The 26,582-nt window shown below is 44.2% G+C and overlaps 1 protein-coding gene across 1 annotated transcript in view; it reads right to left on the reverse strand.

Annotated features, from left to right (window-relative positions):
- LOC137504866 (spermatogenesis-associated protein 7 homolog) overlaps window positions 1-16,861 on the reverse strand; it is a 220,918-nt gene extending 204,057 nt beyond the window's left edge. Inside the window, exon 1 of the mRNA XM_068233460.1 lies at window positions 16,760-16,861. Coding sequence (XP_068089561.1) covers window positions 16,760-16,775 — 16 coding nt within the window. The 5' untranslated portion in view covers window positions 16,776-16,861. The remainder of the gene's footprint in view (window positions 1-16,759) is intronic.
- Between the last annotated feature and the right edge of the window lie 9,721 nt (window positions 16,862-26,582).

Raw genomic sequence — 26,582 nt, forward strand, 5'->3', positions numbered from 1 at the left:
AAGTCGGCGATACCGAATCTGCGCCGCGCCAGAGGACCGGAGGATCGTTCAGAGATGGCACAGGGCGGCTGCAGGGGACTGCCTGAAGCCCCAGGTAAGTGAAACTCTTTTTCATTAACTATCTTCAGGTTCCCTTTAAATTTTACAATTTTTCGAGACAGTGGTCCTTTAACAACAAAATGGAATTCAATTTAAGCCTCCTTTATGCTGGGAATACACGGTTTGTTTCTGGCGCTCAATTCTCCTCTCAATCGTTTTTGCAGCTCGATTCTGCAGTTGATTCTCTTATTTTTCTTATTTTTTTCCATTCACTTGTATCAGAAATTGAGCGGCGAAAGGATCGAAAGGGAGATCGGACACGTCGGAAATGATCTATCGAACCCTCTAATCACCTCAAAAACGAACCGTGTATTCCTAGCATTACTTACACAAGTCTCTGTCCTCTCTGTCTCTGCCTCGCACCGTCTCTTTTCTCTGCCCTGCAGCTGAAGAATACTCTGAATAAATACCTGGGATAAATATAAGCTCAATATGCATTCAGCCAAGTGCACCACGCTGAGGTGGAAAATAGACTCAAGTAGGTCAGTATCTGCTCACACGGCGCGCGCTTCTCCCGCACTGTCCCCTGATAAGAGGCTTAACAAGCAACCGAGCGAGAGGACTGCCTTATTTATGAAGGAGAGAGAAGCTAATGAACATCCTCTCCAGCGACAAGCAGAGGTTTATGGCCATTCACGTAAACTCCGCTAACCCTACAATCAATTTACGTGTAAAATCAAACATGCAGTGAAAATAAACTGGCAAGACAAACAATTGTACTTAATGGGTCTATTCTGGAATCAACATAAGGCAAGCTTAAAAAAACAAAAAAAAAAACAGAACTCTGAACTTCCTGTCTGCTCTATAAGATAAGCAATAGCATAATAATATTTACAGAAAAACATTTCTTTGTTACAGCTGATACAAATCCTGCAATAAATCTGCCGTGTGTCTACTTCCTGCTTTCATGGAAGCCGACTTAACCATTTCAGCCCCAGGGTATTTTTCACCTTATGCATCAGAGCAATTTTCACTTCCCATTCATTCACCAATATCTTTATCACTAATTATCACAAAGAATTGATCTATATCTTTTTTTTTCCGCCACCAATGAGGCTTTCTTTGAGTGGTACATTTTGCTAAAAATTATTTGTTTCTAAATGCATTTTAACAGGAAGATTAAGAAAAAATTGAAAAAAATCATTATTTCTCAGATTTCGTCCATTATAGCTTTAAAATAATACAAGCTACCATAATTAAAACCCACGTATTTTATTTGCCCATATGTCTCAGTTATTAAAGCATTTAAATTACGTCCATATCACAATGTATGGCACTCAAATTTTATTTGGAAATAAAGGTGCATTTTTTCAGTTTTGCGTCCATCACTATTTACAAGCTTATAATTAAAAAAAATGCTTGCAATATACCCTTCTTCACATGCATATTAAAAAAGTTCAGACCCTTAGGTAACTATTTATGTTTTTTTTTATTGTAATTTTTTTTTCATTAATTTTATTTAGGTAATTTTTGGTGTGGGAGGTAAACAGTTAATTTTAAATGTAATAATGGCCTCAATTCACTAAGATCATGCTGGAGATAAGGCAAGAGAAAACTTACCACCACACATCGATCCTGCCTTATTAGGGTGTAGAGATACATTTTTTTTCCACAGTGAGAGAGTTATCGGTACTTATCCGTTAGCCGGGCGCATCCGGCAGGTGGCGCTAATTACTATTCCCCCTCCAGGCCGACATGGATAGTAGGGAAAGATGTAACTCTGGTGGAGTTTTGTCGCCACCTAGAGGAAGCGCCCGGCTAACGGATAAGTACCGAGTTATCTTATCACTTCAGTCCTTAAGTTACCTCCTCTGTAGTTATTTTCACACGCAGTTAATTAACAGCCTGTCTTTAACTTTGGAATTCTGGAGTTATTTTAAGGATAGAAGAGTTAACTTTAGAAATCTCTCCTTAACTTAAAGACAGAAAAGTTAACTTTAGGTTTGCCTGAGGTAAAATGTTTCCTGAATACTACTTGTCCTATCACCATAGTGATAACTCTAGAAACATTATTCAAGACAGGAGATAACCTTAGTGAATTGAGGCCAATGTGTGTTTATTTTATAAAAAGAAGTATGTAGATGTAGTTTTACTATTTGGCCACAAGATGGCCACTGTGAATTTTTTTAGTCCTAGAAGCTTCCAGGAAGTATAAGGACGACGGGAAACTTTTTTGTTTCTCAGAAAGACCGCGGCCTCTGAAAAGAAGCAGTCAGTCTTTCTACCGGGGACTTCGATCAATGCATGGGAACTATTTTCCCATTCATTGATCTCCGGGATAACGGGAGGCAGCATGGGAGCGCGCAGGCGTGCGCGCGCCCCGCAGCACAGCAACAGCTGCCTGAACGTGAAAATCACGTCCAGGCGGCATAAATGGTTAACGGACAACCAATGTGACATGAGACATGATGAGATAGACGTGTATATACAGTGCCTAGCACACAAATAACTAGGCTGTGTTCTTTTTTCTCTCTATGCCTGAAAAAGTTAAATATCAGGTATGTTAGTGTCAGTTTCTGTCCGGGTCGGACTGGGTCAGGCTATAGCTTAACCCTCGCTGATAAGAAATGACAGCCATAAAACACTTTCCTGTCAGTAAATGGCTTCTGAGAGCAGGAAAGAGATAAAAGGGTTAATAATTTATAGATTTGAGCTCTGGCATACGTCAATGAAGGTGTCATTGAACAGAGACAATGAAACAGTAAAAACTTAAAAACTAGATTTAAATATAAAATAAAACTGTGGGATATCTAAAAAAGTCATTTTTTGGAGAAGGAGGACAGATACAATAGTTTTTCTCATCAGTTTATTTTCACCTCGGATGTCCTTCAAGGCCCTTTGACATGGGCAGCTGACAAACGGTGAAGTCACTGTTCGGTGAAACGGTGAAGTCACTGGCCGAGTGCTAGTTAGCGCCCGTTACTGGCATTGTACAGGCGGCCTCCCCATGGAGTGAGATGTGAGTTCTGCCGCAGCCGCACTCAGGCACGACATGTTGCGTTCCTCCGCCACCTAGGAAGGCCACCGCGTATCAAGTGTTGGCGTTCCTGGGGTGGTGTTCCAACCGCTACAATTCTGCTGCATTTAAATTGCACCTGAATTGCACTGGCTAGCAGCAGACGGGATGCTGAACTGCTCGACAAACGCACAGTTCAGCCGCCCGTTGGAAAGGGGCCATAGTGTTAACATCCTGTGTTTACAAATTAGCTTCTCTGCCCAGGCGGCCAGCTGACACAGCTGACAGATCAAATTACAGCTTGTGATTAGTCACAAATGAGGGGGGAATTAGACAGGCTAAACTCTCTAAATGCATACAGGGTGCATTTCTCCGTTTTCCTTCTGTCCGGTGCAAGAGTTCAGGTCCACTTTAACACAGGCGTTAAAAATGTGACAATTGCGGCGGTTAGTCGTTAGATGTCGCTCAAGGGTGCTGTTCTATCGTCCGCTTTCCCCGTATTCGCACAAACGTTGAGCTAAATTCCGTCGTCTCCCATGTCTTTGTTTTGTCGGTGTATTTTCGGCGCTTCGGCAAGATTATTCAGATTGAAAGAAATGAGCGTATTGATTGAATTGCATCATGAAAGAGTCCAAACTATTCACAACACTGAGGCCCAAACGCTAGAGGTTTCAAAAGCGCTTCCCAATGTAATGCTATGGGGCTTTTTACAAAACCTCATTGCTCCAGTGTGCACAGACACATAGGATAACATTAGCAGCAGATTTAAAAACTCAAAACGCTCAGAAAAACTCCTCTGGTGAGCACCAGGCCTGAAACTAGTTGTGTTCATATCTATGAAAAAGTCTGCCACGCTGATCGACCATCAGTTCATTTCAGGAAATAATAATGTGTTTGTATTTCGTTTGAGCCTACCAGCTCCTCTGGAAATAAGAACAAGCTTGTTAATTTATTATATACATGGACTTATCGATATAATACCTTGATCAAACCAGTCGTCGTCGTCCCTCCCCTTTGTATATAAAGCTAAGACTTCCCCACAACAAAGCGGAACTTCCTGAACTTACTTACTGAACTACTTCTTCCACATGCATGCATGCTGATATATTTTACTAATTGGGAGCAGTGAGGTAAACCATAGAAGCCTTCACATAATCAGTAGTGTCTGAATCACACACCTGAAACAAGCATGTGGATAATCTAGTCAGACTTCAGTCAGAATCAGAAACACCTGATCTGCATGCGTTTTTCAGAGTCTGTGGGCCGGGCCGAGGCAGAGGCAAGAGAGGCTCCAGCCTCAGGTCGCAGTGTAGGAGGGGCGCATAACTCACTCAGCTATAATTCCCCTATTGTGTTTGAAGTAGAGAAATAAGAAAATAGGATACATGGTGGTGACTGCAAGCCAGATAACTAGAGATTAAGATGTTGGGGGCCCTGGGGTGCCTCTTAGTCTAATAGCAATCAGTGTGTGACAGCTGGGGTGGGAGTGATGGAGAGGTGCACTTTGGTGTCTCAGCCTTGGGTGCTGGAGGACCTTGTCCCGTCTCTGGGCTAAAAGTATGAGGCAGAGGATCAGCAGGACTGCCAGGCAACTGGTATTGCTTAAAAGGAAATAATAAGTCAGCCTCCATATCACTGTTCTTCAAGATACACTCTGAAGATATTTGTCTCTAACCACTTGAGGACCCTGGGCTTACACCCCCCTAGTGACCAAGCCATGTTTTACAAAGAAGGCCACTGAAGCTTTAAAGAGACACTGAAGCGGAAAAAAAATATGATATAATGAATTGGTTGTGTACTATGAATAATTACTAGAAGATTAGCAGCAAAGAAAATATTCTCATACTTTTATTTTCAGGTATATAGTGTTTTTTCTAACATTGCATCATTCAATAATATGTGCAGATTACACAACACTCTGCATTCAAAATGATTCTTTCAGAGCAGTCTGTGAAGTAATGACCTCTCTAGCAGAGAAAAAGTAAACAGTTCACTTACAGTTGAGATAATAAAAGTCAGATAACAGCCCTCTCCACGACTAACTTAGTTGGAGAGCTTAATGGCTTGTTTGCATAGAGATAACAACTGGAGTTTCTTAACTCTTCCTGTACTGGAAACAATTAGACTGATGTATCTGATCTTAATGTTTTATTTCTTAGCTGTACTACACATACAAATCATAATATCATTTTTTTTCCGCTTCAGTGTCTCTTTAAGGCCTTGCTGCAGGGCCATAAAACTCAGCACACAAGTGATTCCTCTCCCCTTTTCTGCCCACCAACAGAGCTTTCTGTTAATGGGCTCTGATCCCTGCCGGCATGTTTGTCTGTTTGTTTATATGTGTATTTGTGTTATTTATTAAATTTTGCTGTTTTTTTTCATTGTTTTATTAACAGACCATCCCTCCCCCCGCCAGCCAATCAGTGCGATTGGCTTCATAGGCTTCAGCCTGTGACAGCGAATCGCTTCCTTCCGCCCAGGGTGTCACACGGCTGTCCCCAGTACAGCACTGCCGTAGAGCGCCGCGCTGAACAGTGTAAATAGACAGCAGTTTCGCCATCTATCAGTCACCTAGCAGTGATCGCCGCTGGGAGACTGATGACGGAGCTGAGCTCTGTCTTCCAAGCGAGATGCGCGCGCATCGGCGGGCGCAACCTCTTGCAAATCCCCGCCCCAGGACTTTACGCCGGCTGGCATTAGGCGGTCCTGGGTCTGCCGCCACGATCACGCCCATCGGCGTGACACGGTCATATAGGAGTTTTGTTGTCTGACAGAGGAAAATGTTTTACAATGTTCAAAGAAAATCTGCAGTTTGAACTATGATCACAAATGGTACCAAAATCAGGGGGGATTTCGGGAAAGGCCACAAGGGCCCGGGCCTTGGATGGCTGCAGGCAGAGGCGGCATCTGAACATGAAAGAGGGGTGGCAACATATGAAAGAGGAGGCTGAAAATGGGGAGCAACAAATTAAAAAGGGAAACTGAGGTCCAAGGGAGCTGTTCATGAAAGAGAGGGGCTGCTGTACATGGATGATACACATGGAAGAGGGGGCTGCACATGGAATGGGAGGGGCTACAGTACATGGATGATACTCATGGAAGAGGGGGCTGCACATGGAATGGGAGTGGGCTGCTGTACATGGATGATACACATGGAAGAGGGGGCTGCACAAGGAATGGGAGGGGGCTGCTGTACATGGATGATACACATGGAAGAGGGGGCTGCACATGGAATGGGAGGGGGTGCTGTACATGGATGATACACATGGAAGAGGGGGCTGCACATGGAATGGGAGGGGCTGCTGTACATGGATAATACACATGGAAGAGGGGGCTGCACATGGAATGGGAGGGGGCTACCTTACAGGGATGATACAAATGGAAGAGGGGGCTGCACATGGAATGGGAGGGGCTGCTGTACATGGATGTTATACATGGAAGAGGGGGCGGCACATGGAATGGGAGGAACGCTGCTGTAGATGGATGATACACATGGAAGAGGGGCTGCACATGGAATGGGAGGGGCTATTGTACATGGATGATACACATGGAAGAGGGGGCTGCACATGGAATGGGAGGAGCTGCTGTACATGGATGATACACATGGAAGAGGGGGCTGCACATGGAATGGGAGGGGGCTGCAGTACATGGATGATACACATGGAAGAGGGGGCTGCACATGGAATGGGAGGAGCTGCTGTACATGGATGATACACATGGAAGAGGGGGCTGCACATGGAATGGGAGGAGCTGCTGTACATGGATGATACACATGGAAGAGGGGGCGATACATGGAATAGGAAGGGGCTGGAGTACATGGATGTTACACATGGAAGAGGGGGCTGCACATTGAATGGGAGGGGGCTGCAGTACATGGTTGATACACATGGAAGACGGGGCGGCACATGGAATGGGAGGAGCTGCTGTACATGGATGATACACATGGAAGAGGGGGCGGCACATGGAACGGGAGGGGCTGCTGTACAAGGATGATACACATGGAAGACGGGGCGGCACATGGAATGGGAGGAGCTGCTGTACATGGATGATACACATGGAAGAGGGGGCGGCACATGGAATGGGAGGAGCTGCTGTACATGGATGATACACATGGAAGAGGGGGCTGTACATGGAATGGGAGGGGCTGCTGTACATGGATGAAACACATGGAAGAGGGGGCTGCACTTGGAATGGGAGGGGGCTGCTGTACATGGATGATACATATGGAAGAGGGGGCTGCACATGGAAAGGGAGGGGCTGCTGTACATGGATGATACACATGGAAGAGGGGCGGCACATGGAACGGGAGGGGCTGCTGTACATGGATATCACACATGGAAGAGGGGGCTGCACATGGAATGGGAGGAGCTGCTGTACATGGATGATACACATGGAAGAGGGGGCTGCACATGGAATGGGAGGGGCTGCTGTACATGGATGAAACACATGGAAGAGGGGGCTGCACTTGGAATGGGAGGGGGCTGCTGTACATGGATGATACATATGGAAGAGGGGGCTGCACATGGAAAGGGAGGGGCTGCTGTACATGGATGATACACATGGAAGAGGGGGCTGCACATGGAATGGGAGGGGCTACTGTACCTGGATGATACACATGGAAGAGGGGGCGATGCTGCTATTGCGGCCAGCAGGCCGCAATAGCAGCATAGGGGGCGATATACAGGCTGGGAACGCGAACAATCACTAGCATTCCCATGCCTGTCGGCCGGTGACGGCCAAACTGGAAGTGTTCGCCAGCGGGTCCTGGACCATCGGAGCGGGGCTGCAAGGGCACCGATCGGCTGCAGGGGGCTGGGGGAAGCCCCAGGTGAGGTAATCTCATTTTTTTTTTGTTGACTTTAAGTTCACTTTAACGGAGGCAAGTCCACCACTTCCTCCCAGCAATTTTTGTAAAATTTTATGTACTTTTATTCTACTGGAGTGGCGCCTCTGTTCACCTACCAGTATATTCAAGTCCACCCCAGGTGGAGGGGTGATCTACCCTTTCTCCTATGTACAGAGAGCGACTTCTTAATCCTGAGTGAGGACAGGTCTAATCTCCTCACCTGCCTATTGAGTGGTTACCTGAGCGGTAACCCATGTTTGTGAGTATTACCATCTCACTGTCTCAATTATTCAATCTGTCTTGACATACTACACCATATTGGGCTCTCGATTTCTCTTCAATTATGGAATGGGAGGGGGCTGCAGTACATGAAAGGGGAGCCCCAACATACTTTTCCTAGGGGCACAAAAAGTATAAATCCGGCCTTGACCAAAATTACCGGTACTTTGAAATGAAAAATAATACAAACGTTTCCAGGAACTTTTTATATGAAACACAGCATTTATTACTTCTAAGTAACCTTTAAAGTTTTTTTTTATTTTGTAAAAATTTCCATTAAATGACTTCCCTATTCTAGGTTTACAAGTAGCCAGACAGCGACTCCTCTGCTGAGACGACTGACTATCGGCCCATCCGTGCTGCAAATACTGCTCCACATCACACAGGAATTAATAAAAAAGAAGTCATTGAAAGATGTTTGGCATCTGCCGGGGCAGATTAGCCATTCCTCAGAGCTCCGGCTGCATCAGACGTATGGATACATTAAATACGTTTAATGTGTTTAGCAAGATATATATTAATGTTGATGTCCATGAGACTCAATTTACTTTTTCATTAATAAATTATTATCCTTGAAAGAAAGATTAAAACCACATCTATGGATGTGTTTAGCCTGTTAATGGCCAGTTCTTAACTAAACGTAGCGCAGAATCATTGCACATCAAAGTAATTTAAAGGGAACCAACCACATATATGACATTTATAATCTCTTCATATATGACATTTATAATAACTTCGCTTTAAAACTGATCTCATGCTGGTCGCACAGGCCCGTTCACAAAGAATCCTTTCATAAAATACAACAGATCCATCTGGCCTAATTTACTAAGGCTTCTCCAACCATCTCCTGATTTATTAAGGTATTTCCAACCATCTCCTGACTTAAAGGGACTCCGAGCTTTGAATAAAAACAAAATTGGTACTCACCTGGGGCTTTCTGCTGCCCAAAATAGGTCGGGAGGTCCCACGGCATCCATCCGGCTCTTCTGCCTGGGCCTGTCCAGAAATGGCTGCCCGGTGGCTCCCGGCGACACTGGGCCAGAGTGTCGGGCTCCTTCCTTCCTTATACGTCACGTCTGACATCACAACGCCGGCCGCCGGGCAGCCATTTTTGGACAGGCCCAGGGAGAAGAGCCGGATGGACGCCGTGGGACCTCCCGACCTACGGTGGGCTGCAGAAAGCCCCAGGTGAGTACCAATTTTGTTTTTATTCAAAGCTTGGAGTCCCATTAATAAGGGTTCTTTAAGCATTTTCCAGTTTACTAAGGTTTATCCATGCATTTCCTGATTTACTAAGGCATCTCCAAACACCTCCTGATTTTCTCAGGCTTTGCCGAACCTCTCCCAAGTTACTAAGGTTACTCCAAGCAGTACCTGATTAACTATGGTTTCTCCAAACATCTCTTGATTTTCTAAGGCTTTGCCAAGCCTCTCCCAATTGACTAAAGTTTCTCCAAGCAGATCCTGGTTAACTAAGGTCTCTCCAAACATGTTCTGATTTACTAAGGCATCCCGAAGCATCTCCTGATTTAATAAGCCATGCCCATCCATCTCTAGATTTATTAAGCATCTACTGCTTTACCAAGGCATTTCCAAGCATCTACTGGTTTACTATGGATTCTACAACAATCTCCTGATATTACTAAGGATTCTACAGCCATATCCCGATTTAATAAGGCATCTTGAAGCATCTGCTGATTTACTAAGACGTCTCCAAACATTTCTTGATTTTCTAGGACTTCTCCAAACATCTCCTGATTTACTAAGGTTTGTCTAAGCATCTCCAAATTTGCTAAGGTATTTCCAAGCAAAGCATTAACATATCTCCAAGCATCTTTTGATTTAATAAGGCTTCTCCAAGCATCTCCCGATTACTAAGTTTTCTCCAAGCATCTCCTAATTTACTGAGGCTTCTCCAAGCATCTCCTGATATTACTAAGGATTCTCCAAGCATCTTCTGATTTACTGAGGCATCTAAAAGCATCTCCTGATATTACTAAAGTTTCTCTAAGCGTCTCCTGATTTAATAAGGGTTTTTCAAGCATTTCCCGATTTACTAAGGTTACTCCAAGCATTTTCTGATTCAACAAGTCATCTGCAAACATCTCATGATTTTCTGAGGCTTTTCCAAACATATCCTTATTTACTATCTTCTGTAAGGATTATTTAATTTAATAAGATTTCTTTAAGCATCTTCTAATTTTCTAAGGTATTTGCAAGCATTTCCTGATTTATTAAGGCATCTCCTAATTTATTAAGACATCTCCAAACATCTCCCAATTTACTATCATTTCTCGCCAAGTCTCACCTCTTCCTCCAAGCAGCTCCTGATTAGCTAATGTATCTCCAAACATTCCTGGTTTACTGGGGCATCTCCAAGTATCTCCCGATTTACCAAGTTTTCTCCAAGCATCTCCCAATTTACTAAGCTTTCTCCAAGCATCTCCTTATTTACTGAGGCATCCCTAAGCAACTCCTGATTTATTAAGATTTATCCAAGCATTTTCTGATTCATTACGGCATCTCCAAATATCTCCTGATTTTCTAAGGCTTCTCTAAGCATCTCCTGATTTACTAAGGCTTTTTTTAAAGGATCTCCTGATTTCTTTAAGCATATTCTAATTTTCTAAGGTATTACCAAGCATCTCCTGATTTATTAAGGCATCTCTAAGCATCTCCTGATGTTTTACAAGCATGGTCTGATTTAAAAAAGCTTCGCCAAGCCTCTCCCAATTTACTAAGGTTTCTCAAAATTAACTAAGACATCTCCAAGCATTTGCTGATTTCCTAAGTTTTCTACAAGCATCTTCTAGTTTACTGAGGCATCTCTAAGCATCTTCTGATATTCTTAGATCTCTTCAAGCCCCTCCTGATATTACTGAGGTTTCTCCAAGCATTTCCTGTTATTACAAAGGTTTCACCAAGAATTTCCTGATTTACTAAGGCTTATCCTAGCATCTCCTGACATTACTAAGGTTTCTCCAAACACAGCTTGATTTACTAAGGCTTCTCCAAGCATCTCCCAATTTACTAAGCTTTCTCCAAGCATCTTCTAATTTACTGAGGCATCTCTAAGCTTTATCCAAACATCTCCTAATTTATTGAGGCATCCCTAAGCATCTCCTGATTTATTAAGGTTTAACCAAGCATTTCTTGATTCATTACGGCATCTCCAACTATCTCCTGATTTTCAAAGGCTTCTCCAAGCAGGGCCGGGCCGAGGCATAGGCTGGAAAGGCTCCAGCCTCAGGGCGCAGTGTAGGAGGGGGCGCACAATTCATTCAGCTGTCATTCCTAATTGTGTATGAAGCAGTAAGAAATAAGAAAAGGGGATACATAGCAGTGACTGCAAGCCAGATAATTAGATATTAAGGTGTTGGGGAGGTTGTGGGCCCTGTGGCCCTCTTAGTCTAATAGCAATCCGTGTGTGATGGCTGGGGTGGGAGGGATGGAAGGGCGCACTTTGGTGTCTCAGCCTTGGGTGCTGGAGGACCTTGTCCCTGCTCTGTCTCCAAGCATCTCCTGATTGAATAAGGTTTCTCCAAGCATCTGCTGATTTACTAAAGGTTCTTCAAGCATCTCTCGATTTACTAAGTTTACTCCAATCATTTTCTGATTCAACAAGGCATCTCCAAACATCTCCTGATTTTCTAAGGCTTCTCCAAACATCTCCTTATTTACTAAGGCTTCTTTAAGGATTTCTTAATTTAATAATATTTCTTTAAGCATCTTCTAATTTTCTAAGGTATTTGCAAGCATCTCCTGATTTATTAAGGCATCTCCTAATTTATTAAGGTATCTCCAAGCATCTCCCAATTTACTATAATTTCTCGCCAAGTCTCTCCTCTTCCTCCAATCAGCTCCTGATTAGCTAATGTATCTCCAAACATTCCTGGTTTACTGGATCATCTCCAAGTATCTCCCGATTTACCAAGTTTTCTCCAAGCATCTCTTAATTTACTGAGGCATCTCTAAGCTTTCTCCAAACATCTAAATGTATAGATACCAGGCGCAGAGACAGTGAGTTTGATGTCACCTCAAACTACTCAGCTGCGTGTTATAAAAGGGGATTCCCTCTTCCCTTAGAACTTAATGCATATTAGACAACGAATAACACTAAAATTCAAATGACTGCTTTATTATTAAACCCACATGAGTCATATATTCTATAAATTCACAAATATTCCCATGTATACCCTTAGTGGGTTAATTACTCATCCATACACCACACATCCACAATGAAGGGCCCTTCAGTGCTCACAAACTATAAAATCAAAATTGGGTATGTTCCTGATTGAGAAAAAGGCTAAAAAAGCTTAAAACAAATGTTCAAAAAATATCCAGGGGAAATATCCACTCTACTCCCTTACTTGTGATGCTTCCTGACAAGTGATTACACTCTCTTCATCCCCGCCTGCATAAGCGGTATATGTATAAATTCTGAAGACTCACGTATCCTTATATCATCATTAGTTAGCGTCTCCACACAGGATATTGTCCGTGTAAGCTGATCCTAGTGCAACACAGCCGGGCGGAAGTACTGAGAGCGGCTCGCTGAGCCCGACGGGCGGAAGTGACGTGGCCTGTACGCGATTGCCGGTGTGGAATGGACACTTGGGAGTTGCCGTTCTACAAACAGGACGACTGTTGGGGAGCGCTGGTGTGACTTATCGAAGTTATTGCGGACAATATCCTGTGTATCCTGTGGATATTTCCCCTGGATATTTTTTGAACATTTGTTTTAAGCTTTTTTAGCCTTTTTCTCAATCAGGAACATACCCAATTTTGATTTCTCCAAACATCTCCTAATTTACTGAGGCATCCCTAAACATCTCCTGATTTATAAAGGTTTATCCAAGCATTTTCTGAATCATTACAGCATTTCCAAATATATCCTGATTGTCTAAGGCTTCTCCAAGCATCTCCTGATTTACTAAGGCTTTTTTAAGGATCTCCTGATTTCTTTAAGCATATTCTAATTTTCGTATTTTCAAGCATCTCCTGATTTATTAAGGCATCTCTAAGCATGTCCTGATGTATTAATATATCTACAAGCATTTTCTGATTTAATAAGGCTTTGCCAAGACTCTCCCAATTTACTAAGGTTTCTCTAAGCAGACCTTAATTAACTAAGGTATCTCCAAGCATTTGCTGATTTACTAAGTTTTCTACAAGCATCTTCTAACTTACTGAGACATCTCTAAGCATCTTCTTCTATACTAAGGCCTCTTCAAATCCCTCCTGATATTACTGAGGTTTTTCCAAGCATTTTCTGATATTACGAAGGTTTCTCCAAACACCTGATTTACTAAAGCTTATCCTAGCATCTCCTGATATTACTAAGGTTTCTCCAAACACCTGATTTACTAAAGCTTATCCTAGCATTTCCTGATATTACGAAGGTTTCTCCAAACACCTGATTTACTAAAGCTTATCCTAGCATTTCCTGATATTACGAAGGTTTCTCCAAACACCTGATTTACAAAAGCGTATCCTAGCATCTCCTGATATTACTAAGGTTTCTCCAAACACCGCCTGATTTATTAAGGCTTCTCCAAGCATTTCCTGATTTATTAGGGCTTCTGCAAGTATCTTCTGATTTACTAAGGTTTCTCCATGCAGCTCCTGATTTACTAAGGATTCTCCAACCATCTCCTGATATTACTAAGGTTTCTCCAAGCATCTCCTGATATTACTAAGGTTTCTCCAAGCATCTCCTGATTTGCTAAGGCTTCTCCAAGCATCCCCTGATTTAATAAGGCTTCTCCAAGCATTTCCTTATTTACTAAGGCTTCTCCAACCATCTCCTGAGTTACTAAGATTTTTCTAAGGATCTCCTAATTTTCTAAGGTGTTTCCAAGCATCTCATAATTTGGTAAAGCATCTCCTGATTTATTAAGGGTTTTTCAAGCATCTCCTGCTTTATTAACATATCTCCAAGCATCTTCTGATTTAATAAGGTATCTCCATCCATCTCTAGATTTATTAAGGTTTCTCCAAGCACCTTCTGATTTACTAAGACATCTCCAAGCATCTCCTGAACTATTAAGGCATTTCCAAACACTTACTAGTTTACGAAGGCATCCCGAAATATGTCCTGATTTAACCACTTGAGTCCCAGAGGTTTATACCACCTTAGTGACCAGGCCATTTTTTACAATTCGACACTTCACAATGTGAACAATTTACTGCTCGGTCATACAACTTAGCACCCAAAGTTTTACCTCCTTTTCTTCTCACAAATACAGCTTTCTTTTGGTGGCATTTGATTGCTGCTATTTTTAGTTTTTATTATTTTAATCAGAAATCTTGTAAAAAACAACAACATACAGATAAGTTAATTGGCTTCTACCTTTATTGGCCCTAGACTAAGATACATACACTACAGGATACATACCACATATGAATATGGTAGGAATTAGATTGTGAGCCCCTCCGAGGGACAATTACTGACAAGACAATAATTACCACAATAATTACCACAAAAAAAAAAAAACAGCATGCCAAGGCTGATCATTACCTGGCAGGCTGATTTCTGGGGCCCGCTGTTCACACTGACGGGAGTGCATGCTCCTACGAGTTCTCGTCAAACCTTGTTCCTCGTGAGATGACGCATATATGCGTCATGGAGGAACTAGAGAACCGTGGACCCGCTGCCATTCTGCGTTAGGCGGTCCGCAAGAAGTTAATAAGGCTTCTCTAAGCATCTCCAGTTTAGTGATGATCATGTCTAGGAGAACTGTGATTTGTTTGATCAGCTGATAGATTTGCAAAGCTCTGATTTGCTGCGGTCACATCCTGCTTTAGCACATGGTCATGGCTAGCAAATCAGAGACTTCGGATTTAGGCCAAGGCCACTTAGGCTATGGCCTAGGGCACCACAGGAGCAAGGGCACCAAAACAGCAAATTGAACTTATGCTGCATTGCAGGGAGATCATGCGAGCGCCTGACTACGGTACTCTGCTGACAGTGGGCACATTGCTCTCTGTGCATGCTTGCATTGTGGCGGTAGGCTACGGACTTGGGCAGCAATGGAGAGAGAGGGGAAAAGGAAGGTTCGGCACTGGAGAAGAGCTGAGAAATGAGTGACACTGATGGCTGCTGTGGTGTGAAGGCGAGCTGGCTACCTATACTGAAAGGGGGTGAGAAAAGGAGGGATTAAGGGAGTCATCTGGCTACCTATACTGGAGGGAAAGGGGGGAGGAGTCATTTGGCTACCTATACTGGAGGGAAAGGGGGAGGAGTCATCTGGCTACCTATACTGGAGAGAAAGGGGGAGGAGTCATCTGGCTACCTATACTGGAGGGAAAGGGGGAGGAGTCATCTGGCTACCTATACTGTAGGGAAAGGGGGAAGGAGTCATCTGGCTACCTATATTGGAGGGAAAGGGAGGAGGAGCCATCTGGCTACCTATACTGGAGGGAAAGGGGGAGGAGTCATCTGGCTACCTATTCTGGAAGGGGGGGGTCATCAGGTTACCTGTACAAGAGGGAAGGGGTCATCTGGTTACCCATACTGAATGGGGGCGACTGGTGACAGTGGCCTTGGGCGGTAAAGAGTTCAAATCCGGCCCTGCTTACATATCTGTTACCTGACCAAACTTATCACATGCTCCTCCTTGAGTTCTCCTACACATGACCATCACTACTCCTGATTTGATAAACATCTACAAGCATCTCCTAATTTACGAAGGGATCTCAAGCATCTCCTGATTTACTAAGGCACCACAAATCATCTCACAATTTCATAGGGCTCTCCAAGCACCTCTTGATCTACTCATGGACGGATTTCAGGCAAGGCCATATAGGCCATGGCCTAGGGCATCAGGAAAGCAAGGGGTGGGCTGTAGGCAGAAGGATGGTAGTAGCAGTTAGCCTGATGAACATTTGTCCTGCTACACAGAGTTTGCACATAGCGGTGGGTGGCTACCAACAGCCAGATCTGGCAATCAGGGGACGAAGGGGCAGCAAAGGGCAGTTACAGGGATTTCCGAGCTGCCTGTCTCTGACTGAATGTGCCAAGGAGCTTACAATCTAATCCCTGCCATCCTGTCGCTAACTGTCCTCAGAGGATCTTATAATTTTATCCCAGCCATTACTTCACTAATTGTCCTCAGAGGTGCCTACAATCTGAACCCTGCCGTGTTGGGGGAGGGGGGGTTAGGATACTGTTGTCAGGGGGCAGCTGGAGATAGTGGGCCTTGGGCGGTAAAAAAGTACAAATCCGGCCCTGGATCTACTAAAGATTCTTGAAGTAATTCCTTATTTACTAAGGTTTCTCCAAGCATCTCCTGATTTAGAAAGACAACCCCCACCATGAACGCTAATTACACAGCAGCCAGCCTATAAAGACGTCCAAACTACTAGGCGCGCCTCACGCCCATCTTACCTCCTTCACCGGATGATGACGGTAAGCTGATTTAGGAGAGTTTTCGTAATAAACTCTCCAGGGCATATTTCACTCACAGATTTTAAAATTCTTGCCTGGATTTTGCAATAAAAACAGCTGTCCTGAAAAGTGAAAAGAATGTTTTTTTGTTTTTTTTTTGGGGGGGGGGGGGGGGGGGGGGTTTACTCACCTTGTCCCGAAAACATTTTTTTTCCCCCAGAAACCAGTGTGTATTCCTAGGTATTCCGCGGGTGATCATCAATCACAGTCGTTGTAATGCAGGTGAATGGAGTTCAGTGCTATAAAGCTCAGTGCTGGCCGATTCCTGTACACACTTATCCAGGGAGTGGTATCAGAGAATATCATTCCCATAACAACTGAAACATGACTCTGTAAACTCACACAGCACAATGCCCTGCTGGTGACGCCAATCACACACACAGGTGGAGTATGTAAACATTAAGTACGTAAGCTGCTTTCATTATAAAAAGAAACTAAAAAGATAAATATTTTAACTGTAGTCTTACTAACTGGCTCATTATCTCACTGACAAAAAAACAGCACTTAACAGGTGATTAATGGTAAGGGGCAAAGTCTCCATTAAAGTGGAGCTGAACTCTTGCACAGGACAGAAGGAAAATATAGAGAAATGCACCCTGTATGCATTTAGAGAGTTTAGCCTGTCTAATTTCCCCTCATCTGTGACTAATCACAACTGTAATTCGATCTCTAAGCCGTGTCCACTGGCTGCCTCGGGCAGAGCAGCTTATTTGTAAACACAGGATGTTAACACTATGGGCTTGATTCACAAAGCAGTGCTAACTGTTAGCACGCCTGTGAAAACCCCCTTAGCACGTCTAAACAAGATTTTCACGCACAAAACTTTACGCGCGCAAAACTTTATGTGCATACAACTTTACGCGCGCACTGCACAGAGCGCAGGGCACTCCGCGCGAAGTGCCCATTAAAGCCTATGGGACTTACCACGCGCATAGGACTTTGCGCGCGCAAAACTTTGCACGCGGTACTTACCGCGCGATCTGATTGAGAAAACCGGTGCTAACCTACTTAGCACCCTGATTAGCGCACCTAAAGACTTTAGACGTGCTAAGTAGGTTAGCACCGCATAGTGAATCAAGCCCAATGTCTGCTTCCATGAAAGCAGCAAGTAGACACACTGCAGATTTATTGCAGGATTTGAATCAGCTGTAACAAAGAAATGCTTTTCTGTAAAGGTTATTATGCTGTTGCTTATGTTATAGAGCAGAGAGGAAGTTCTGAGTTCAGGTCTGCTTGAAAGGTATCTGCCATAAATCCAAAAAACATCTCAAAGATCAGCGGTTGGTGTCAAGTCGTTCAGATGAAACTGAAGGTTCAACATATACAATCTTCTCAACTTCAGTGCTGCTCAGACGAGACAACGTCGCCGAATCATCAAAATCTAAGAGGCTTACAAGACAGACCGAGGTTATTATAAGGTCAAATCGCATAAACCTGGAGTTCCCCTTTAACACAAATCCTCTAGCTTCTGTTAGCCCAGAATCCCCATCCTCTTTCGACCGGTGGCTCCTGCCACCCTTCCCTATGACATCATAAGCAGGTGAGGTGTCAATATGTGCCTCTAATGGAGGCATACTACGGTAAAACCCCATCACCAGGGCCAGTTCTAGACTTTTTGCTGCCTGAGGCAAACTTGTGATGATGCCCTTCCCCCCCCCCCCCCCCAAATTTGGAACAATCGCACAGCACCCGACAATTTACTCTGCTTCATTTAATGTTCTCACATGACATGCTGCAGCTCAACACAATAGCACTGGCTGGCTGTGAGTCTGTGACAAACAAACTGCTCACCCTCAGCCTCTCCATTCCTCCTCAGGAGGGTACACACAGTACAAACATGCTGCCCCTGAAATCTCTGCGCCTGATGCCAATGTTTCACCTTGCTTCATGAGAGAACCGGCCCTGACCAGCGAGAGATCACCATGGTCAGTCAGAGGGGAAGCTGCGGCACGCGACCAATCAGGCGGAGGTGCTAGCACCAGAAGGGCCAATCACAGCCACCTGCTGCTCCTGGTGCCGATGGTCTCCAGGGCAAGACTACGGCACTGTCATTGGGCCAATCACTGCACTAGTAGTAGTAGTAGCAGCAGTGACATCTGACACAGGGTAACGATCTTTACGCTCAGACATCACTCAGGCACAGCCGGTAAACGAAGTTGGCAGTAAATCCGGAACGATGTGAGATGATAAGAAGCTCGCACATGTTGGGCCAGCGATGACATGCAATTACCTCCCTATTTAAGAAGGCGTTATTATATTTTACCGCTAAGGGCTTATTTACCGTTCCATTAAGAGACATGAAATATGCAGAAGATAACAGAGCATTGATCTCATCGGTAATCCACAAGGAGTACGGCGGTCGGTACTTCCGGGCCTCGGGTTTATAGTAACATTATTATTTTACATTAGCTAGATCATTAATATTTAATGTGTTTATGTTACACAAGCCCCAGAGGTGTAGTTCTTTCCCGGGACTCGGAAGATTTGATAATTGTTTGTTTACTCTCGGTTTTGTGATTGGCTTAAAGGGGTTCTGTGGTATTATAAAAATCAAACAAGCTGACACTTACATTGGGCTTCTATCGGCCCCCTGCAGCTGTCATGTCCCGCGCCGTCCTCCTCCGATCACCCGTTCCCTGCTGCCAGTCCTGGTTTAATATCCGTCTAAGCAGACGAATAATGCTCACTTCTGCTGGCGTCATCTGGAGATTTCTGTTCAGGTGCAGTACGAAGTTTTCTTGTACTGCGCCTGCGCAGTATGCTCACAATGACGCGCACGGGAACGCGCACAGGAGCGAGCACGTGCGCACAGCCGCGGTCTCATCACTCGCGTGATTATATGGGGACCGGCGGCGGGGAACGGAGCATGGGAGGACGACGGCGCGGGACATTACAGCTGCAGGAGGCCAATAGAAGCTCCAGGTAAGTGTCAGTTAGTTTGATTTTTATAATACCACAGAATCCCTTCAAGCGAATGCGATGGAAAATGTATCCTGAACATTGAGATATGAGAATGCTGCATTTCTAAACAACACAGTGATCCCATGCACTGACTAAATCGGACCTGCACTCAGAACTTCATCTCAGCTCTAAAAGATAAGCAACAGCATAATATTATTGAAAAAAAATTTTTTATTACAGCTCATATAAATTCTGCAATAAATCTGCAGTTTGTCTACTTCCTGCTTTCATGGAAGCAGACATATTGTTAACATCCAGTTTTTTATAAATGAGCTACAATATATCCCGTGGCAGCCATCTGATGCAGCCTAGGGGTTTAAATTACAGCTGTGATTAGTCACAGATGAGGGAGAATTGGACAGGATAAACTCTCTAAATACATACAGGGTGCATTTCTCTATGTTTTCCTTCCGTTAAGTGTAAGAGTTCAGGTCCACTTTAAAGGGAACCCGAGGTGAGAGGGATATGGAGGCTGACATGCTTGTTTCCTTATAAAACATGTCAGTTGCCTGGCAGCCCCCTTGATCTTCTGGCATAAGTAGTGTCTGAGTCAAAACCCTGGAACAAGCATCAGTAAAACCTGAGTCAAGTGAGGCAGAGTACCTGATCTGCTGCATGCTTGTTCAGGGGCTATGGCTAAAAGTATTACAGACAGGATCACTAGGACTGCCAGGCAACTGGTATTGTTTAAAAGGAAATAAATATGGCAGCCTCCGTATCCCTTTCACCTCATGTTCCCTTCAAGTAAATGTAGTGCCGAATTGATTGGCGGAAAAAATCCGGATCAACCGCAATTGGTTAGCAAGCACAGTAGACCCACCGACTGAGGCTCGCAATAGTTAAAAGATCTCGACAATTCATTAATCATTCGGCAAAGTTTACCTGGAGTTATTGCTTTAACATGGACTGCTGTAATCGGATGGACTACGTGATTTTTCAGAGGACCGGCGACTTTTTCAGCGATGACGAGTAGGGATGCTCATTCGAATTCTGGGGAATTGAAATTTGGAAATCAGATTTCGGCATAAATATCGCATCACCACAACTCTGTAATTTCAGACCCAATCATAGAACTCGGAAGCATTGGACCAATCAGCGAATGCAGAAACAACTCGGAAGTATTTGGCCAGTCAGAGAATGCCAAAAATAACCCCCCAGAAAAAGGCTACTCGGAAATCGAAAAATCAATCGGAAATCCACGTAATCGATAACTGACATTGGCAGAAATCAGATTTTCCATGGAAATGAAAATAGGCATTTACGACCACCCCTAGCGATGAGTGGTCATTTCCACAATCAGACAACACGGGCATTGGTGCGTTCTTAGACGACAGATGCCTGGCGACGCGTGGCAATAACGACGTCACATCAGATCAGATCTCTGACGACTCCCGTTCAAAGTACCTCTATGTAAATTTGCATAAAACGTGCATCATCTAAGGATAATTAGCATCTCGCTGACCACCTCTAGTGATGAGTGTTGATCGGAGGTTTGAATTTCCCATCCTGATGCGTTTTTTTGGCGTCCCTCATTTAGGATTGAGAAAGGCCAGGAACTGTAGTCTAGATACGTAGAATACTACATGATTTTTTTTGTCTTTCTTCTATCTGTGGTTAGAGGCGTATCTACAGGGGTGTAGGTATGGCATGTGCCATGGGCACCTCGTACTGGGGGCACTGCTCCATAGCATTCCATACATTCTCCATCTAGATTAGTACAAAGGAGTTGGTTCAGGCACTTTAAAGGCTTTATTCAAATCACCATATGTCCATAGAACAATACATTCCCATACATACAATTGCGCAGGGTACATCTGACCTGTATCGTAGAATGGTGGAGGGGTGGTGGGGAAGATGTGACCAGGGGATGCAGTGCCGTCCTGCATCCCCTGGTGCCGAGCAAAACCCTCTCTCAGGTGTAATTCTCCATCTAGAGCCTAATTTTTTTCTGGGATGCATTCTTCTGCCTGATTACGGTATGTGGGGGACAAGCTGCCCGGCCATTATTCGGGAAATATGTACAGGAGGACCTATTGCCATACTTCATTCTTACAGGTCATGCTTCACGTCAAAATTTTTTGGACGCTGACACCTCCTCCTCCTTCTCTACCCCAAAGCGGATTTCAGTCTTAGCCTAAGGCGCTGTTTTCCATAGATAAGCCAATGTCTAGGTTTCTTATCTTTATTAGTCTAACATATTTGGACCCTTATTGCCACAGTAAAGTAATTAGTTATCTAATATTGGCAATATTAGGACATTTACCGGAGATACAATAAGCCATACAAATCCGTGTGTTCTATTTCTGTCCAGTTTCCTCCCGTCCTTTTCTTATCAGATCTTTTTATGTTGCTGAACTGCTGTTAAACTGTTAAGCTGTGTTTACCCAATCAATAGAGCGCTGTGTAACATCCCTGTGGGACTGCAATATTCACTGTCTATTGTGCAAACCATCTCTCGACATCCTCTATAGCCCTTCCTTTCACAGCGGGCTTAGCTACTGCGGAGCAGACTGCCAGGAGTTTGTTTTACCACCCAGTCAGACAAACCCCTTGTGATCTGTCCCTTCAAATTCACTTTGAGCTCCGGGCTACGGACTTAGCCAATCACAACGCCCCCACCCCCACTTACTTGGATGCACGCCCCTGGAATTTTGCCTCCCACGTACAGCCCTCATTTAAAATTAGGTGCTATTAAAGCAAGCCTAAAACAAAAAAAATGTATCATATAATGAATTGTACAGTGGGTTGCAAAAATATTCGGCCCCCTTGAAGTTTTCCACATTTTGTCACATTACTGCCACAAACATGAATCAATTTTATTGGAATTCCACATGAAAGACCAACACAAAGTGGTGTACACATGATAAGTGGAACGAAAATCATACATGATTCCAAACATTTTTTACAAATAAATAACTGCAAAGTGGGGTGTGTGTAATTATTCGGCCCCCTTTGATCTGAGTGCAGTCAGTTGCCTATAGACATTGCCTGATGAGTGCTAATGACTAAATAGAGTGCACCTGTGTGTAATTTAATGTCAGTACAAATACAGCTGCTCTGTGAGGGCCTCAGAGGTTGTCTAAGAGAATATTGGGAGCAACAACACCGTGAAGTCCAAAGAACACACAAGACAGGTCCAAGACAGGGCAGGGATCAAGTTATTGAGAAATGTAAAGCAGGCTTAGGCTACAAAAAGATTTCCAAAGCCTTGAACATCCCACGGAACACTGTTCAAGCGATCATTCAGAAATGGAAGGAGTATGGCACAACTGTAAACCTACCAAGACAAGGCCATCCACCTAAACTCACAGGCCGAACAAGGAGAGCGCTGATCAGAAATGCAGTCAAGAGGCCCATGGTGACTCTGGACGAGTTGCAGAGATCTACAGCTCAGGTGGGAGACTCTGTCCATAGGACAACTATTAGTCATGCACTGTACAAAGTTGGCCTTTATGGAAGAGTGGCAAGAAGAAAGGCATTGTTAACAGAAAGCATACGAAGTCCCGTTTGCAGTTTGCCACAAGCCATGTGGGGGACACAGCAACCATGTGGAAGAAGGTGCTCTGGTCAGATGAGACCAAAATGGAACTTTTTGGCCAAAATGCAAAACGCTATGTGTGGCAGAAAACTAACACTGCACATCACTCTGAACACACCATCCCCACTGTCAAATATGGTGGTGGCAGCATCATGCTCGGGGGGTGCATCTTTTCAGCAGGGACAGGGAAGCTGGTCAGAGTTGATGGGAAGATGGATGGAGCCAAATACAGGGCAAACTTGGAAGAAAACCTCTTGGAGTCTGCAAAAGACTTGAGACTGGGGCGGAGGTTCACCTTCCAGCAGGACAATGACCTTAAAGAGACTCTGTAACAACAAAAACCTCCCCTGGGAGGTACTCACCTCGGGTGGGGGAAGCCTCCGGATCCTAATGAGGCTTCCCACGCCGTCCTCTGTCCCACGGGGGTCTCGCTGTAGCCCTCCGAACAGCCGGCGACAGAGCCGACTGTAGCTTCAATATTTACCTTTGCTGGCTCCAGCAGGGGCGCTGTGGCGACTTTCGGCACGGAAATAGACTGAAATACCCGATCTCCGTCGGGTCCGCTCTACTGCGCAGGCGCCGGAAACTTGCGCCTGCGCAGTAGAGCAGACCCGACGGCGATCGGGTATTTCCGCCTACTTCGGCGCCGACAGCCATCAGAGCGCCTGCGCAGGAGCCAGGAAGGTAAATATTGCGTCACGGCTGTACGGAGGGCTACAGCGAGACCCCCGAGGGACGCAGGACGGCGTGGGAAGCCTCATTAGGATCCTGAGGCTTCCCCCACCCGAGGTGAGTACCCCCCAGGGGCCGTTTTGTCGTTACAGTTCCTCTTTAAACATAAAGCCAGGGCAACAATGGAATGTTTTAAAACAAAACATATCTATGTGTTAGAATGGCCCAGTCAAAGTCCAGATCTAAATCCAATCGAGAATCTGTGGCAAGATCTGAAAACTGCTGTTCACAAACGCTGTCTATCTAATCTGACTGAGCTGGAGCTGTTTTGCAAAGAAGAATGGGCAAGGATTTCAGTCTCTAGATGTGCAAAGCTGGTAGAGACATACCCAAACTGTCAGCTGTAATTGCAGCAAAAGGTGGTTCTACAAAGTATTGACTCAGGGGGTCAAATAATTACGCACACCCCACTTTGCAGTTATTTGTAAAAAAATGTTTGGAATGATGTATGATTTTCAATCCACTTCTCACGTGTACACCACTTTGTATTGGTCTTTCACGTGGAATTCCAATAAAATTGATGCAGGTTTGTGGCAGTAATGTGACAAGATGTGGAAAACTTCAAGGGGGCCGAATACTTTTGCAACCCACTGTATGTATAGTATGGATAAGGAATAGAACATTGGTAGCAAAGAGAAGAGTCTGTCATTTTTATTATCAGTTACATACATGGTTTTCTCGAAAATAGAATCTCCCCCGAAAATAAGGCCTATTTTATATTTCAAGCAAGCTTGAAATATAAGGCATCCCCTGAAAATAAGACCTAGCGGGGCCACGTTATGTCCCCCCTCCCCTTTCGCTCCCTCCCTCCTCTGTAGAGTGGCGAGCGGAGCATTAATAGTAAACTCACCGCCTTCCGACGTGTCAGCGGTAATGTTTTTCCTCAGCAGCGTCCAGCTTTCTCTCCTTGACAACGGCGGCTCTCATCATTTGATGCATTCACGTTTGTAGCTTTATTTGTAACATTGTATCATTCTGTCATATTTGCAGTTCATAAACCACACTTCGTATTTTAAACTATAAAACAGACCAGAGCTAATATCCCTTTGAACTTCCCTGCAGTAATACCTTATCTCAAGCTGTCTCTTATTATTTTATGGATGTTTTAAGTGCTTCAGAAATCGGGACTGTATTCGACCCAAGTTAGGTCGGAGAGCTCAGAGAAGCTCTTTTGCATAGATAACAACTGAAGTTTCTTAACTCTCCTTGTATTGGAAAATAATATGAGACTCTTTTCTTTGCTATCAATGTTCCATTTCTTAGCTGTACTACACATGCAATTCATTGTATCACAAGTTTATTTTTCGCTTCAAGTTTGCCTTAAAACTTGTTTAGGCGGAGTCCTCTTCTGAGGGACAAGTCCTTTCAGTGTCATCTCTTTGGCACATAGGTAGTTTAGTGCTGGTTCCTTCGCTTGTTCTACTGCAAGATACGTTCCCTAGTACAGCAAGACAGGGCCTGATGCAGTAAAATCAAGTAAATTCTACTGACACTAGCACAGGGGGAGCACCGGGTGTTAATGCATGTTACTATAGCAACGTGCACTTTATTGCAGTAATGCACGTACAGAGCCGGTTCAGTAAAGATGCTGACTTGTAGGCTCATTGGGAATCAAATAAAATGAATGAATAACACTGTGAATATCAAACATTTCTTGATCTATCTTCTTTTTTTTTTAAAGCGGACCCAAACCAAACATTTTTTAATTAAAAATATTTAGTTGCACCACTCTGACACCTACAAAGATAAACAAACACTCCGTCAAGCCTATGAGCATTTCAGCGCATGCTTTTCACCCTTCTCTTTTCATAACTACAGTTATACAGGTGGCAGCCATTACTTTTGAGCTTAGTATGATGTTTTATATCATGGGTGTGTTTGTCATTAGAGATGGGCCGAACCTCCGATTTTTGGTTCGCGAACTTCCGCGGAAGGTTGGGTTCACGCGAACTTTCGCGAACCACAATAGACTTCAATGGGGAGGCGAATTTAAAAATTTTGAAAAATTTCTACTGGCTGGAAAAATGATATAAAACATATTTCAAGAGATCTAATACCTGGAGGAAGTCCTTCCACCCCTTCTACCCTCCTACCGGAGGGTGGAGGGTCTCATCTGCCAGGGAATTATAGTATTTCAAAAGCCAGCTTACATACCGTGGATGGGAATTGAACCCAGGTCTCAGTGTATTGTAGGTAACTATACCACCAATACCACCAACACTACTAGCTGAAGCTAGCCTAGCATGTACAATTTATGCTCAATCCAAGAGAAAAATTGGACAAGACAAATAATATTTATATCACACTTTTCTCCTGGCAGACTCAAAGCGCCAGAGCTGCAGCCACTAGGGCACACTCTATAGGCAGTAGCAGTATTAGGAAGACTTGCCTAAGGTCTCCTACTGAATAGGTGCTGGCTTACTGAACAGACAGAGCCGAGATTTGAACTCTGGTCTCCTGTGTCAGAGGCAGAGCCCTTAACCATTACACCATTCAGCCACTGCTCAAGGACTTGTAGCCAGGCATGGCCTTGCCTTTTGTGTTCAACAGTTGTCCAAAGAGAACCAAGATAGCCAGGTAGATTCATCTCTCTCTCTCTCTCTCTAGTAGGGATGGTCACCTCTTTCCGCGGAATTGTATTTTTGAGCATAAATGGATTGAGCATAAATGGTACATGCTAGGCTGGCTTCAGCATGTAGTGTTGGTGGTACAGTGAGTACCA

Source organism: Hyperolius riggenbachi, chromosome 4 (genome assembly GCF_040937935.1).
Source record: "Hyperolius riggenbachi isolate aHypRig1 chromosome 4, aHypRig1.pri, whole genome shotgun sequence".
Classification (NCBI taxonomy): Eukaryota; Metazoa; Chordata; class Amphibia; order Anura; family Hyperoliidae; genus Hyperolius; species Hyperolius riggenbachi.